Source organism: Triticum aestivum, chromosome 2D, assembly GCF_018294505.1.
Source record: "Triticum aestivum cultivar Chinese Spring chromosome 2D, IWGSC CS RefSeq v2.1, whole genome shotgun sequence".
NCBI lineage: Eukaryota > Viridiplantae > Streptophyta > Magnoliopsida > Poales > Poaceae > Triticum > Triticum aestivum.
The window spans coordinates 28,299,948-28,314,232 of record NC_057799.1 but is presented as its reverse complement, the minus strand read 5'-3'; the positions used below and the strand labels follow the sequence as shown (position 1 = coordinate 28,314,232).

The following is a 14,285-nucleotide window of genomic DNA, read 5'->3' as shown; positions in this document are numbered from 1 at the left end:
ATGCCCTAATCCTTTAGTTTCGGTTCTTACACGAACCGGGACAGATGTGTCTCCACGTGGCCGGTGCGGCGAGCCCAGGCAAGAGGGCCTTTGGTCCCGGTTGGTGGCACTAACCGGGACCAATAGGCATCCACGCGTCAGCATTTCAGGGGCTGGGGTTTCTGTTTTTTTTTTAAGGGGGGGTTGAGGGTTTTGGGGGGTTAATTTAGGTGTTTCATATATTGTGTTAGCTAGCTAATTAATAGAGAGAAGTGTCCTCTCTTATCTCCGTGCTTGGTCGACGCTACGTACTATATACGTATGGAGAGGACTAGACACGCTAGCTAGTAATCAAATGAAGGAAACAGAAGATCGTCATGAACATATGCATACAGAGAGAAGTGATATCGACCACCTCTCCTTCTCCGAGGGATTGGTCGAACAACAAGTTCTCGTATATCTATCCGACACTATCGGCTACATATATACAATAATTATCTCTTACAATATAATCTCCTAATTAAATTGTAAGTACACAGGGTTCACATAGTATTCTCCGTTTTCAGCGATCACGTGGTCAAGAAAGAATGCCGTCAATTCCTCTTGAATTGCTCGCATACGATCTGGTGCTAGGAGTTCATCCCGCATCCAAAAGATCTAATTTGAAGAAGGGGGTCAATATATATATATATATATATATATATATATATATATATATATATATATATATATATATATATATATATATATGAATAAATGAAACTCAACACAAATGATGGTAATAAAATAAAATTGTGAATATTATTGCTTACGCACTTCATATACAGGTCGTGTAGCGGATGGACTCGCAAACGTAGTATCCACAGTAATTATTCCCGGGTTCCTGCCACAACCACTTTACAAGAAATAGAGGTCAATCAAACTGATAAGCAAGCATGCTAAATGGTATTGATGAAACTAGCGCTTGAATCACTAGGAGATGCGCGGAACATGCTACTATAGTACTTACTTTCGGGTGTCTAAATTGCAGCTTCTTCGGCAGTCCCGGAGCTTTTTTGGTGAATTTTCTCCAAACCCTGCCAGACAAAGAAAACAATTACTTGATATCAGGAAATGAACAAAGTTGCTGATATGGTGGATAATGATCGATTTAACTTACTTCTCGAGCATTTGAGTCATGTCCGCATAGTCCTGGGGATCTTTTCGTCTCGAGTCTAAGACGGTTACTACTCCCTGCTCAAGCTTAATCTCTAGGAGAATATAGTGGAAGCTGCGCACGCATGCATAAGTCATCAATTATAGTACTATAACCTGGACTAATAAGGGAAACCGAATATGCACAAGACAGTAACACTCACTTGAAGTTGTAAGAAAAGAGTATTATATCTTTGTTTTCATTTATTACCAACGATCGTAGCAAGTTGGCCTCGGTATTTTCGGCATGATATTTAACCTTAGTTGCATCTATGACATTTGTGTTAATGAACCCAATATCATCGATTTGTCTTTTCTTCAATTCGGCGATCTTCAATCTGCATAATATAGTGAGGATAATTATAAATACATGCAATGAAAGAGCTGAACTATATAGAGAGACTTAATGACAGAAGTAGTACTATTTACAGACAGTAGCAAGTGATCGTTGATTTATCGAGGGCCTTTTGATTGAAAGACCGGAAGAACTCCTCAAATGGAACATTCAACAGTTCAATTCCAACGAGGTCATGCTCCGGTTTAACTCTCAGCGTCAAAGTATTCCTCCCCCCAGACTCTCTGCAGGTTTTCATGTACCAATCATGTAATCTTCGCATCATCGTTGTTAGAGATCTTTCATCTTTGATGAGAGGCTTCCCGTAATGGTATTTGTGTTCGTCCACCTCCAAGATATCATAATGTACATCGTCGGGCGGGTAATCTCCAAGATTGCTATAACCGGGCACCATCCTCGGATCATTAGCGACGATGTCGCTAGACACCTTGAGCGGGGGGCACGATTGGTTCGCTTGTTCGCCGAGCTGGGCAATTTTTTTCCTAGCTCGTCGTTCTTTTAACCTTTGATCACTGACAGTACTTCCCGACCGCTCCGCTTCGGCAAATGTCTTTGCAATAATGCGCTCATAGTTGCCTTTCGGCGGAGACTTTGGTGGTTTTGTCAGGGCAGCCAGAGTGCGCTTCGCTTTCACCGGATCTACCTTCTCCTCCGGAGGTGGATGTTTATTTGCTTTCACCCCTTCAAAGAAGTTCGTCACTTCGGCTCGCACGATCTTCGTGGTTTCCTCCTCGGTCCTCTCGTATGGTAACTTCTCTGGAGTCTCAGAGAAGGACCGAATCTATATTGCCTCCCGCCTCTGGCTGTACTGCTAGACGCCGGCAGAGCAGACGGAGCGGTTGCGGCTGTCTTCTTTCCTTGCTTACGAGGCGGAGGAGAAGGACTACGACGCGCCGGAGCAGCCGGAGCGGCGGCGGGTCTCTTCTGCCCTCGTTGACGAGGCGGAGAAGGAGGAGGTTGGCTGCTCTGGCGCGCCGGCGCAGGCGGAGAAGGAGGTGGAGTGCCGCCACGCGCCGGAGAAGGAGGCTGAGTGCCCTGATCACTCGCCGGAGGAGGAGGCGGAGTGCCGCCACGCGCCGGAGAAGGAGGCTGAGTGCCCTGATCACTCGCCGGAGGAGGAGGCGGAGTGCCGCCACGCGCCGGAGAAGGAGGCTGAGTGCCCTGATCACTCGCCGGAGAAGGAGGCGGAGGAGGAGGCGGAGTGCCCTTACTCGCCGAAGGCGTCCAGTTCGGAAGGTTGATGAGCTCCTTCCGCCATAGGCATGGAGTCTTCAGAGCAGAACCCAGCCGAGTCTCCCCGTCACCGGTAGGGTGGTCAAGCCGGAGGTCCTCAAATCCCTCCGTTATTTCATCCACCATCACCCTAGCATATCCTTCTGGAATCGGCCGGCAGTGGTAGGTTGCGCCGGGTTCAGGAGGTAAAACAGAGCCAACAGCCGCCTTGACTTTGAAGTTCTGCCATTGCGTCATAAGGTGGCAATGTTGAGACTCCGTGATAGCATCCACGGGGTAGCTAGCAGGAGCCGTCAAGACATGCTCCGGCTGAAGCAGCTCGGTGGAAGCCACGCTGCTTCTCCGCTGATATGGCGGGGTAGTTTCGGCATGTCGATTGCCGTCTCGTTCCTCTAGCGCTTGAACCCTTTCGTGCAGCTTCTGAATTTGGGTCAGCTCCACTTTTTTCCTCCTCTCCTGGCTTTTGTAACCGCGTGCGTCCAGAAAACCAGCCTTCCACGGAACGGAGCCTGGCGTGCCTCGTGTCCGTCCAGGGTGCTCAGGATTCCCGAGGGCCATTGTGAGCTCGTCGTTCTCTCTGTCTGGAACGAACGTCCCTTCCTGCGCTGCATCGATATAGTGCTGAAGCCTCTTGACTGGAATTCTCAAAAGCTCGTCCGTCCAAACGCACCTCCCTGATACAGGGTCCAATTTTCCGCCAGCCCCGAAGAACCAAGTCTGGCAATGGTCTGGCCAGTTCATTGTCTGTGGTTCGATCCCTTTATCAAGCAGATCATTCTCAGCCTTGGCCCACTTAGGCCGGGCTTTGGGGTAGCCACCTGACCTGTGCGATGGAGAAGCTTCTTCTTCGCAGCATTCTTCTTGTTTGTCGCTGACATCTTCTTACTCTTTTCCGATGTCTTGTGGGCCACAAATGCGGGCCAGTGATCTCTGATCTTCTCATACCGGCCGATGAATTCTGGTGTCTCTTCTTTGTCGACAAACGTTTTCATCTCATTCTTCCACCTCCTGAATAGGTCTGCCATCTTCTTAAGAGCATGAAACTTGATTAATTGCTCTTTAACTGGCTTCTCCGGATCCTCCTCTAGTGGTAGGGTGAAATTTGCCTTCAGCTCAGTCCAAAGATCATCTTTCTGCATATCATTGACATAAGACACCTCAGGGTCTTCCTTCTTAGGCTTATACCATTGGTGGATGCTGATCGGGATCTTGTCCCTAATAAGAACCCTGCACTGAGCAGCAAATGCATCCTTTGTCCGGATGGGTTCAATCGGTTGGCCGTCGCGCGCGATTGCTGTGATCTCAAACCTTTCATCCGACCGCAACTTTCTCTTCGGGCCTCGTCTCTTTATCGAAGTTGTGCTCGATCCGGAGGGCTAGAAAAAAGAAGAAAGACGAGAGTTAATTAATATGTGAACATACCTACCAAAACAATGAATGCATCAATTAGCTAGTCAGCACAGGCTTAACTAATATATTTACCTGGCCGGACTCTGTTCGGTCACCGGAGCCGTCACCACGGGCTCCTTCTTGCACCAGCATTGGGTCACCGGAGCCATCATAATCATGTCTTTCCTCCTCCACTCTTCGATCACCGTAGCCTGCTTCTTCACCCTGTTCTTTCAGACCATCATTGTCGTTAAGATACGACAAGATATCACCTCCGGCTAAGATTATGTCCCCCAACACCTCTTCTGCTTCCTCGTCTCGTCCGTGCTCCATTGTTTATGCAAATATTACAACATGGAAATTATTACACAAACATGACAGCAGGTGGATATATTAGTGCAAACGTAGACCTAGCTTATTCTGGGTTTGGGGTGGCCTCGGCAACGCTTCAAGGGTAGGGGCGCGGCGGGAGGGGGTAGGAGACCGACATCGTTTTTTTCTAGGGTTTGGGTGTCCTCGAGAGTTTTGGTCGAGCGAGAGGGCCGGGGGGTGCTCCCGTGGTATAAGTTATCACGGTCGAGAGGGGGTATATATATCGACCGCCCATCATGTCGAAGTTATTTTGGAATGGAGTTCCCGATAAAAATTAAGAAGAGGAAGTAGAAGATAAAAAAAGTGGAGAAGAAGAAAAAAAAGGAGACTATTTTTTCTTCTTCTCCTCTATTCCTTCTTCTTCTCCTCTTATTTTTCTTCTTAATCCTCTTCTTAGTTCATTCCTTCTTCCTTTCTTCCTAGCTAGATATATAAAACTTTTCTAAAAAATGTTATCGGGGGGGGGGGGGGGTATCGACCTCCCCTCATGTTGAAATTATCGGGGAGGGGGTATATCGACCCCCACCCCCTCATCATGCATATATAGCTACCACATACATATATACATTGAAAAAAATTACATATATACAACAAAAACATTAATACACATATGAACAAAAAAATACATATATGAACAAAAACATGTTGTGAACAAAAAAATTAATGTAATAAATCTAATAAGAAATTAATCTAATAAAAACATGCTCTGAACTTACATACAGCCACATACATACAAATATACATTATATATATATGAACAAAAAATTAATCTAATACAAAATAAAAACAGAGCCAGACCGGCGCGGCGGCTCACAGCGGGGGCGTCTGGCGATGGCGACGGCGGGGGAGGTGAGGGCGCCGGCGCGCGGGTGCAGGCCGCGGGAAGGGGCTCGGGCGCGGCGACGGCGTGGTCGGGGACAGGGGCGGCGCGGCGACGGAGTCGGAGGCAGGGCCGGCGCGGCGACGGCATCGGAGGCAGGGCGGCGCGGCGACGGCGTCGGAGGCAGGGCGGCACGGCGACGGTGTCGGAGGCAGGGGCGGCGCGGAGACGGCGTCGGAGGCAGGGCCGATGACGGCGACGGCGATGAGGAGCAGCGCTGGGCGTCGGGCACGAACTGACGGTGAAGTTGTGAAATTTCACAAGTCCAGCTTATATACAAAGAGCATTGGTACCGGTTGGTGGCACCAACCGGGACAATGCTACCTTTAGTCCCGGTTGGTGCCACCAACCGGGACCAAAGGCCTCTTTTCAGCAGCCCAAAGGGCGGGAAGCGGCGGCCTTTGGTCCCGGTTGGTGGCACCAACCAGGACTAAAGGGGGGCATTGGTACCGGTTGCCCCCCTTTAGTCCCGGTTGGTGCCACCAACTTGGACCAAAGGACATGTGCTGCCCGCGTCGCGGCCAAAGTTTAGTCCTACCTCGCTAGTTGAGAGAGCTCGAGAGTGGTTTATAAGCGCTACTGCGCCAACCCTCTCGAGCTCCTCTCCATTGCAGGCCTACGGGCCTAATTGTCACTGCTATGCCTGATGGGCCTACTGGGCCTTCTGCGGGCCTGAATCCTGGCCCATGGATGGGTTTCTAGTCGTATTCAGGCCTAGCAGTTGCAACCGGAAGCAGTTGCGTCATAATCACGTGGCAGTCATGAGACTTTAGGTTCTGGAACTTTTTCTCTGGCATATTTATTATTCCCTTTATATTCGACGAGAAGCCAGTCGGGACCTTCATACTGAGCAGGCATTCAAAGAAGATTTCTTTCTCTTCTTTTGTAAGAGCGTAGCTGGCAGGACCTTCATACTGCTTCGGAGGCATGCCGTCTTTTTCGTGCAAACGTTGCAGGTCCTCCCGTGCCTCAGGTGTATTTTTTGTCTTCCCATACACGCCCAAGAAGCCTAGCAGGTTCACGCAAAGGTTCTTCGTCACGTGCATCACGTTGATTGAAGAGCGGACTTTTAGGTCTTTCCAGTAGGGTAGGTCCCAAAATATAGATTTCTTCTTCCACATGGGTGTGTGTCCCTCAGCGTCATTCGGAACAGCTAGTCCGCCGGGACCCTTTCCAAAGATTACGTGTAAATCATTGACCATAGCAAGTACGTGATCACCGGTATGCATGGCGGGCTTCTTCCGGTGATCTGCCTCGCCTTTGAAATGCTTGCCTTTCTTTCGACATTGATGGTTGGTCGAAATAAATCGACGATGGCCCAGGTACACATTCTTCCTGCATTTGTCCAGGTATATACTTTCAGTGTCATCTAAACAGTGCGTGCATGCGTGGTATCCCTTGTTTTTCTGTCCTGAAAGGTTACTGAGATCGGGCCAATCGTTGATGGTTACAAACAGCAACGCGTGCAGGTTAAATTCCTCCTGTTTGTGCTCATCCCACGTACGTACACCGTTTTCATTCCACAGATGCAAAAGTTCTTCAACTAATGGCCTTAGGTACACATCAATATCGTTGCCGGGTTGCTTAGGGCCTTGGATGAGAACTGGCATCATAATGAACTTCCGCTTCATGCACATCCAAGGAGGAAGGTTATACATACATAGAGTCACGGGCCAGGTGCTGTGATTGCTGCTCTGCTCCCCGAAAGGATTAATGCCATCCGCGCTTAAACCAAACCATACGTTCCTTGGGTCACCTGCAAACTCATCCCAGTACTTTCTCTCGATTTTTCTCCACTGCGACCCGTCAGCGGGTGCTCTCAACTTCCCGTCTTTCTTACGGTCCTCATTGTGCCATCGCATCAACTTGGCATGCTCTTCGTTTCTGAACAGACGTTTCAACCGTGGTATTATAGGAGCATACCACATCACCTTCGCAGGAACCCTCTTCCTGGGGGCTCGCCGTCAACATCACCAGGGTCATCTCGTCTGATCTTATACCGCAATGCACCGCATACCGGGCATGCGTTCAGATCCTTGTACGCACCGCGGTAGAGGATGCAGTCATTAGGGCATGCATGTATCTTCTGCACCTCCAATCCTAGAGGGCATACGACCTTCTTTGCTGCGTATGTACTGTCGGGCAATTCGTTATCCTTTGGAAGCTTCTTCTTCAATATTTTCAATAGCTTCTCAAATCCTTTGTCAGGCACAGCATTCTCTGCCTTCCACTGCAGCAATTCCAGTACGGTACCGAGCTTTGTGTTGACATCTTCGCAATTGGGGTACAACCCTTTTTTGTGATCCTCTAACATGCGATCGAACTTCAGCTTCTCCTTTTGACTTTCGCATTGCGTCCTTGCATCGACAATGACCCGGCGGAGATCATCATCATCGGGCACTGGTTCCTCTTGATCTTCAGCAGCTTCCCCCGTTGCAGCATCACCGTATTCAGGGGGCACATAGTTGTCATCGTCCTCTTCTTCTTCGCCGTCTTCCATCATAACCCCTATTTCTCTGTGCCTCGTCCAAACATTATAGTGTGGCATGAAACCCTTGTAAAGCAGGTGGGTGTGAAGGATTTTCCGGTCAGAGTAAGACTTCGTATTCCCACATGTAGGGCATGGACAACACATAAAGCCATTCTGCTTGTTGCCTCAGCCACTCCGAGAAAATCATGCACGCCCTTAATGTACTCGGAGGTGTGTCTGTCACCGTACATCCATTGCCGGTTCATCTGCGTGCATTATATATAATTAAGTGTGTCAAAAACCATTACAGAACATCATGAATAGATAATTAAGTGACCAAATTAATAGAAGTTCATCATCACATTAAAACCAAAGTACATACATAGTTCTCATCTAACAACATATAGCTCTCCAAAGCATCTAATTAATTAAATCATACATTGAAACTATGTAAAACATTTCAATGCGAAAACAAATGCGATCATAATCGCAACCAAGGTAACAATTGATCCAACGGCATAATGATACCAAGCCTCGGTATGAATGGCATATTTTCTAATCTTTCTAATCTTCAAGCGCATTACATCCATCTTGATCTTGTGATCATCGACGACATCCACAACATGCAACTCCAATATCATCTTCTCCTCCTCAATTTTTTTCCTTCAAGAAATTGTTTTCTTCTTCAACTAAATTTAACCTCTCGACAATAGGGTCGGTTGGAATTTCCGGTTCACATACTTCCTAGATAAATAAAATCTATGTCATGTTGGTCGGCATAATTTTCATAAACAATAAATGAACCAATAGTTATAAAGATAATATATACCACATCCGAATCATAGACAGGACGAGGGCCGACGGGGGCGGATACCAAAACCATCGCACTATATAATAACAAGCAATAAAATAGTAAGAAAATTAGACAAGTATCTATCTAAAGTAAGAATTTTTTTTCTTTCAGAAAGAAGATAAGAATAAGAGGCTCACCACGGTGGTGCCGGCGACGAGATCGGCGCGGGCGATCGACAGAGGTGAAGACGGGAATGGGACGTGACGGGCCGCTAAACCTAGACGAATCTCAAGGAAAATGGAGCTTTGAGGTCGAGCTTCGAGAGGAGAAAGCTTAACTAGTGTGGCTCGGGCATTTCATCGAACACCTCATGTGCATAGAAGGTGAGCTAGAGCACCACAAAGCCCTCCCCTCGCCGGCTAGAGAAAAACAGAGCACTGGAGTGCTCTGCTCGCGGACGAGGGGTATATATAGGCACCTCATTGGTCCCAGTTCGTGGCATGAACCGGGACTAAAAGGCAGCCTGTGGTCCCGGTTCAAGCCACCAACCGGGACCAATGGTGGTGGGCCAGGAGCGAGGCCCATTGGTCTCAGTTCGTCCCACCAACCGGAACCAAAGGGGCCAGACGAACCGGGACCAATGCCCCCACGAGGCCCGGCAGGCCCCTGGCCTCACGAACCGGGACCAGTGCCCCCATTGGTCCCGGTTCTGGACTGAACCGGGACTAATGGGCTGACCCGGCCTGAACCAAAGCCCTCTTTTCTACTAGTGTAAGTGCACCAAAAGACCCAACTGAATCCATATTTCGGGGGATTAGATTATTTGCCACACTTTACCATGGGTCAGATGATTTGCCCTGCTTGTGTCCAATGGCAGGTGGTTCACTTCTTGTTATTCAAACAATATACTGTAGATCTAGGTCTGTCAAAAAAAATCTCAGTTTTGCTTATAGATTCCTGCTGCATAGATCATGAGGCAATAAAACAACTGAAACATGCATAGGTAGAATCAACACGGCAGTTAATGGAACTTATTCTTTATGTAGGCTCTTCCAAAATTTATTTACATGTTGGTGCAGGAGAGGCTGAAAGATTTCGGGCAGCCTGATCTTATCGCTGCCCAAAGCACAAACGGCATTGGGCCCGTAGAGAGAGCCGCGATCCGTAGCCTGAAGGAGCTGAACGCGAATGGGCTACAGAAGCTAACGATGGAGCGCCAATTGGACGCGATCGTGGCGCCTAACAGCGACATTTCCAGCCTTCTCGCCATCAGCGGCCACCTTGGCATCGTTGTGCTGGCGGGGTACGACGAGAAGGGGTTCCCCTTCGGGATATGCTTCGGCGGGCTGCAGGGGTATGAGCCGAGGCTGATCGAGATGGCCTATTCTTTCGAGCAGGCTACCAAAGTGAGGAGGCCACCCATGTTCAAGCCCTAGCTGAATATAACTCTTGTGTAGCAACAATGTAACACGACGGCTAAAAAAACGGCTCCATTTACACTTTTCTCGTTACATGTCAAAGAATAAACCCTGGAAGTATTACTTATTGGGTCAGGAAGTAACTCTGAATAAACTAGCAATGTGGCACTAAAGGTGAAACAACAGGCACCTTCTACAGGTAGCCAACATTGCCGCAAAAGAAAGCACGCCCATCTCCCCCTTAGGCTTCACTAGGACAAGAAAGCAATTGTTTTAAAGATCACATGGAACGCCCAAGAAGAGGCACACGTTGGACTTGTCGCACCAGCACCGATTTCTTATTTATTTTTTAATAATTTCGATAAAAGGAGCATCAGCCCCCCAATTTCATTTCATCTGAAATTGATAAGACAACCAGATCCAAAATCAGCTGAAGGGGAACTCTACCCCAGCCAACTATGCCTGCTTATTGAGGTTTCTGAGCTTCTGCATACAAGACTGCAACTCTTCTACGAAGAAACAGAAAGCAGTACATCCTACATCAGGCTTCTAAACTATGGCCACGACACTACATTACATATATAACGACATCCGCAGCATCATTCATTCATTCTTTGTCCACAGTACCAACTTTATTATCGTCTCTTACTCCAATTTCTATGTTACCTAGGGCTGGTATTGGATAAACCTTTCTTGTATTTTGCTTCATTTGTACATATGTACTTTATTTAATTACTGTATGAAAATGCCGTAAAACAATTGGTCTATGGTTCTGGGATTCAAAAGAAAAGGTAGGGTGGGTGGTGTAGAAGCAAACTATACATAATAGTGTGAGTCCATCCCATGCTCTGTCTTAAGCCTGCAGATTACTAGAACCGTGGGATTACCTAATGATGCTCGTCGGGTGGCTAATGTGATTGACGGCCACTTGGTCACCGGCCGTGAAGCCTGCCACGGTATAATGCACCTTGGACGATTGGTGCCAAGGCCCATCCTCCAGCACCTCAGGTTCCTAATTAAGGAAGAGACCACAAAATGAGCAGTGAGCCCCTTTCATCAGTGTATGTACATGACTGAATTCATTAATGTGAACAAAGTTCAGTTAGTTTCTAGTGTACCAGATCAGAACAGAGGCATGCTCCTGGCATGTGGAGAGTCTGGTGAGTCGTCAACTTTTTCAAGGAAGGGCCACAAACCAGACTTGTCAACTGAATCTGGCTCATCTCTGCAGATCAACTCGCATGCCGTCTCGAGGTTGGCAACGATGCCTGATATTGCAGGCCGGTCCTTCCCGGCAAACTTCACGCAGCATCGTGCAATCTGCGCCACACGCTTCAATGCGTGCAGGTGCCATGGCATTGGCTCTGGTACAGGTCGCCTATCTAGCATCTCCTCAATATTTCCGGCCTCAATGACGGGGATTGCAAAGGATGCCAGATCTCTATTCATCTCCTCCTTTGCTTGGGAAAACGCCTTTTTCCCTGTCAGAACCTCAAGCATAACCACGCCGAGGCTGTACACGTCACTCGCCGGCTTCAGATGACCTGTGTGAAGGTACTCAAGGTCGATGTACCCAAGTGTGCCTCTAACGGTGACATCCAACCACGACACCTCACTCGCCATGTCCCAGACGACTGACAAGCCAAAATCTGAAACATGAGGCACCCAACTAACATCGAAAAGGATGTTACTTGACTTGATGTCACGGTGGATGATCAGAGGGTTGGAATGACAGTGCATGTACTCTATTGCTTGTGAAACACGGAGGAGCACATCGATGCGCATCTTCCAAGACATCGTCACCGGTGACGGCATAGAGGAGCCGGCCTGATTTCGGTGCAGGTGGTCGAAGAGCGTGCCATTCTCCATGTACTCGTACACGATCAGCCTTTCTAACTCCTTTGTTCGCCGGGTTAGCAGGCGCTTGCCCTTACTGCTCACACACCATCCAAGGAGGTGGATGATATGCTTGTGTTGTAGCTGTGCTACGACGTCAAGCTCCGTGCGGAAGTCCTCCAGCTGTATGTTTTCTGACATGCGTTTGATGGCCACCTCTCGTCCATCGTGAAGCCTCCCCCTGTACACCCTTCCATGGCTGCCGTAACCCATCATTGTGTCATGGGCGAAGTTTTTGGTGGCAGCTATGATCTCCGCCAACGTGAACTCCTTGATTCCTTGCGATAGTACCTCCTGAACAACCTCCGCAGACTCCTGAAAAAGAGACCAGAAATGAGCAGTGACCGCGCACCCCCTTCGTACAAGATTTCAGTACTACCTTCATCCCGAGCCGTCAGTATCAATTTCAGCATATCCTCTCAGCAGGTCGAGCGATCAATTTGTATTGAAGTTGTACGTACCTGCAACTGGGACGACTGTGGAAGTCGAGACGGTTCATCTCTGGTGGAGCCATCTTGAACAAGTACATTGTAGATTCGATCAAGGCGGCGTGTTATGCCGATGTGGCTGATCACCGGGAAGAGGATTAGGTAGGAGTCAATCTTGCTCTGAACCTCCCTGAACCTCTCGGCCGTCCTGCCAGCCATAACGAACTGGTACGCCGCGCCCCTCCCCTGGCAGGACACAACGAGCTCGTGGGCGTCTCGAAGAGCATCGCCCAGCCCGGCCAGCGGCTGCGCCGCCTCCGGCTCCGGCTCCTGCACGTGCGGCAGCAGCTGCGCGATCATGAGGACACGACGAGCAAGTTGCTCACACTCACTCTTGTTCTGACGAGCCGTCATCGCGGCCTGCACAATCATGGAGATGAGGCCGCCGACGTCCGCACCGACCAGCTGCGCCACTGTCGCCGCCTGACCCAGCCCTGTCCACAGCGCCATGGCAGTCTACTCAGAGGATCGAGACTCGAAGGATGGCTCCAGTTTGCTGCTCTTTGTTGTACTTCTGCAACGGAGATACTAGAACAGATCAGTACAGAGCAAGCCACGCAGCCATCAGATGTTGGCGTCGTCTTCCCCTCTGCCTCCTCACGCGGCTGCCTCCCCCCTCAGATCCTCGCCAGCGCCGCGCCCCCCAAAATCCGCCCCACCGCCACGGACCGTCACGCCCCAAGATCCGCCGGACCGCCGTGACCCCAAATTCGCCGAGCCACCCGCGGCCCCAAAATCAGCCGGGCGCATCCTGCCGGGGCCGCCGCGACATAGGAGATTCGAGAGGAGAGAGCGGGAAAGCCGGAGAGAAGAGAGAGGATTGGAGGCTGACCTCTGCCGCCTTCGACGCTCTCGTTCGCCAGCCGCCGCCACAAGTCGCCCGCGAGAGTGAGGAGGAGAGGCAGCGTCCGTCAGTCCGTCTGCGTGGGTCAAGCCGCTTTGTGGTCGCGGTTTGCGGGGCGGCGGCGGCGGCAGCTTCCCGGAAACTCCCCGGGAGGGAGGCTCCCACGCGGGTACCGGTGACCGACCACGGTCACGCGGCGCGATGCACCATCAGTCATCCCAATTCCCAAGGCTTCTTCCTTGCCTTATCCAAAAATTCTACACTACTCCCTCCGTAGAGAAACATAACATTTAGACCAAAATCCATTTATGAGGCCAGGCTCATCTGCACTCGAGCTGAATAAAAAAATCTAAATAAATATTACAAAAATTTCAAAAATATTGGGTGGTAGATAATTTGATGCGTCAGGTCCGCTCCAAATTTCAAAAAAGTAAAAATCAGGGTCTCTAAAAATATTTACTGTTCATGCACTGTTTTGATCCATTTGTCTTTTTTGCCGAGAGCTGCTCAGAAGTCCAAACGATTCAAAAATTGGAGAGGACCTCACGCATCAAATTATATACCACCCAATTTTTTTTGGAATTTTTTAAATTTTTTTAGTATTTGTTTTGATTTTTTATGACCGGGTGCAGATGAGTGTGGGCATCGAAACACTGCACTCAACGTTTAGACCACTACTTTAGTAATCTAAATACTCTTATATTTTTTTTACAGAGAAAGTATTTTCCAATTCATTCCTATTAAGTTTTTTTAGCAAAAGAGAGGCTATCATCTCTCCCTTCTCTATCTAGGGAAAATTTTGTTTTTGCCACTCTAGATTTTGCCAATTTTCCTTATGCACTCTAGATTTTGACATTTCACTTTTGCCACTCTTAGTTTTGGACAATTATCACAATTGCCATTCTGTGGCAAAAACAAATATTTTTTTTTCATTTTTGCCACTCTTAGGTTTTGACAATTATCACAATTGCCAC

The 14,285-nt window shown here is 48.7% G+C and overlaps 1 protein-coding gene across 1 annotated transcript; it reads right to left on the bottom strand.

Annotated features, from left to right (window-relative positions):
• Nucleotides 1-10,439: 10,439 nt before the first annotated feature.
• LOC123051243 (putative serine/threonine-protein kinase-like protein CCR3) lies at nt 10,440-13,574 on the bottom strand. The gene is made up of 4 exons (XM_044474074.1): nt 13,300-13,574; nt 12,441-12,981; nt 11,202-12,294; nt 10,440-11,095 (listed from the first exon to the last, which is right to left on the bottom strand). The coding sequence occupies exons 2-3, from the start codon at nt 12,915-12,917 to the stop codon at nt 11,206-11,208; spliced, it is 1,566 nt and encodes a 521-aa protein (XP_044330009.1). The 5' UTR covers nt 12,918-12,981; nt 13,300-13,574; the 3' UTR covers nt 10,440-11,095; nt 11,202-11,205.
• Nucleotides 13,575-14,285: the final 711 nt, after the last annotated feature.

Coding starts and splice junctions, on each gene's coding strand:
- LOC123051243 (XM_044474074.1), bottom strand. CDS start 12,917: ATGGCGCTGTGGACAGGGCTGGGTCAGGCGGCGACAGTGGCGCAGCTG. Junction 12,295..12,440: donor CACAGTCGTCCCAGTTGCAG/GTACGTACAACT, acceptor TCTCTTTTTCAG/GAGTCTGCGGAGGTTGTTCA.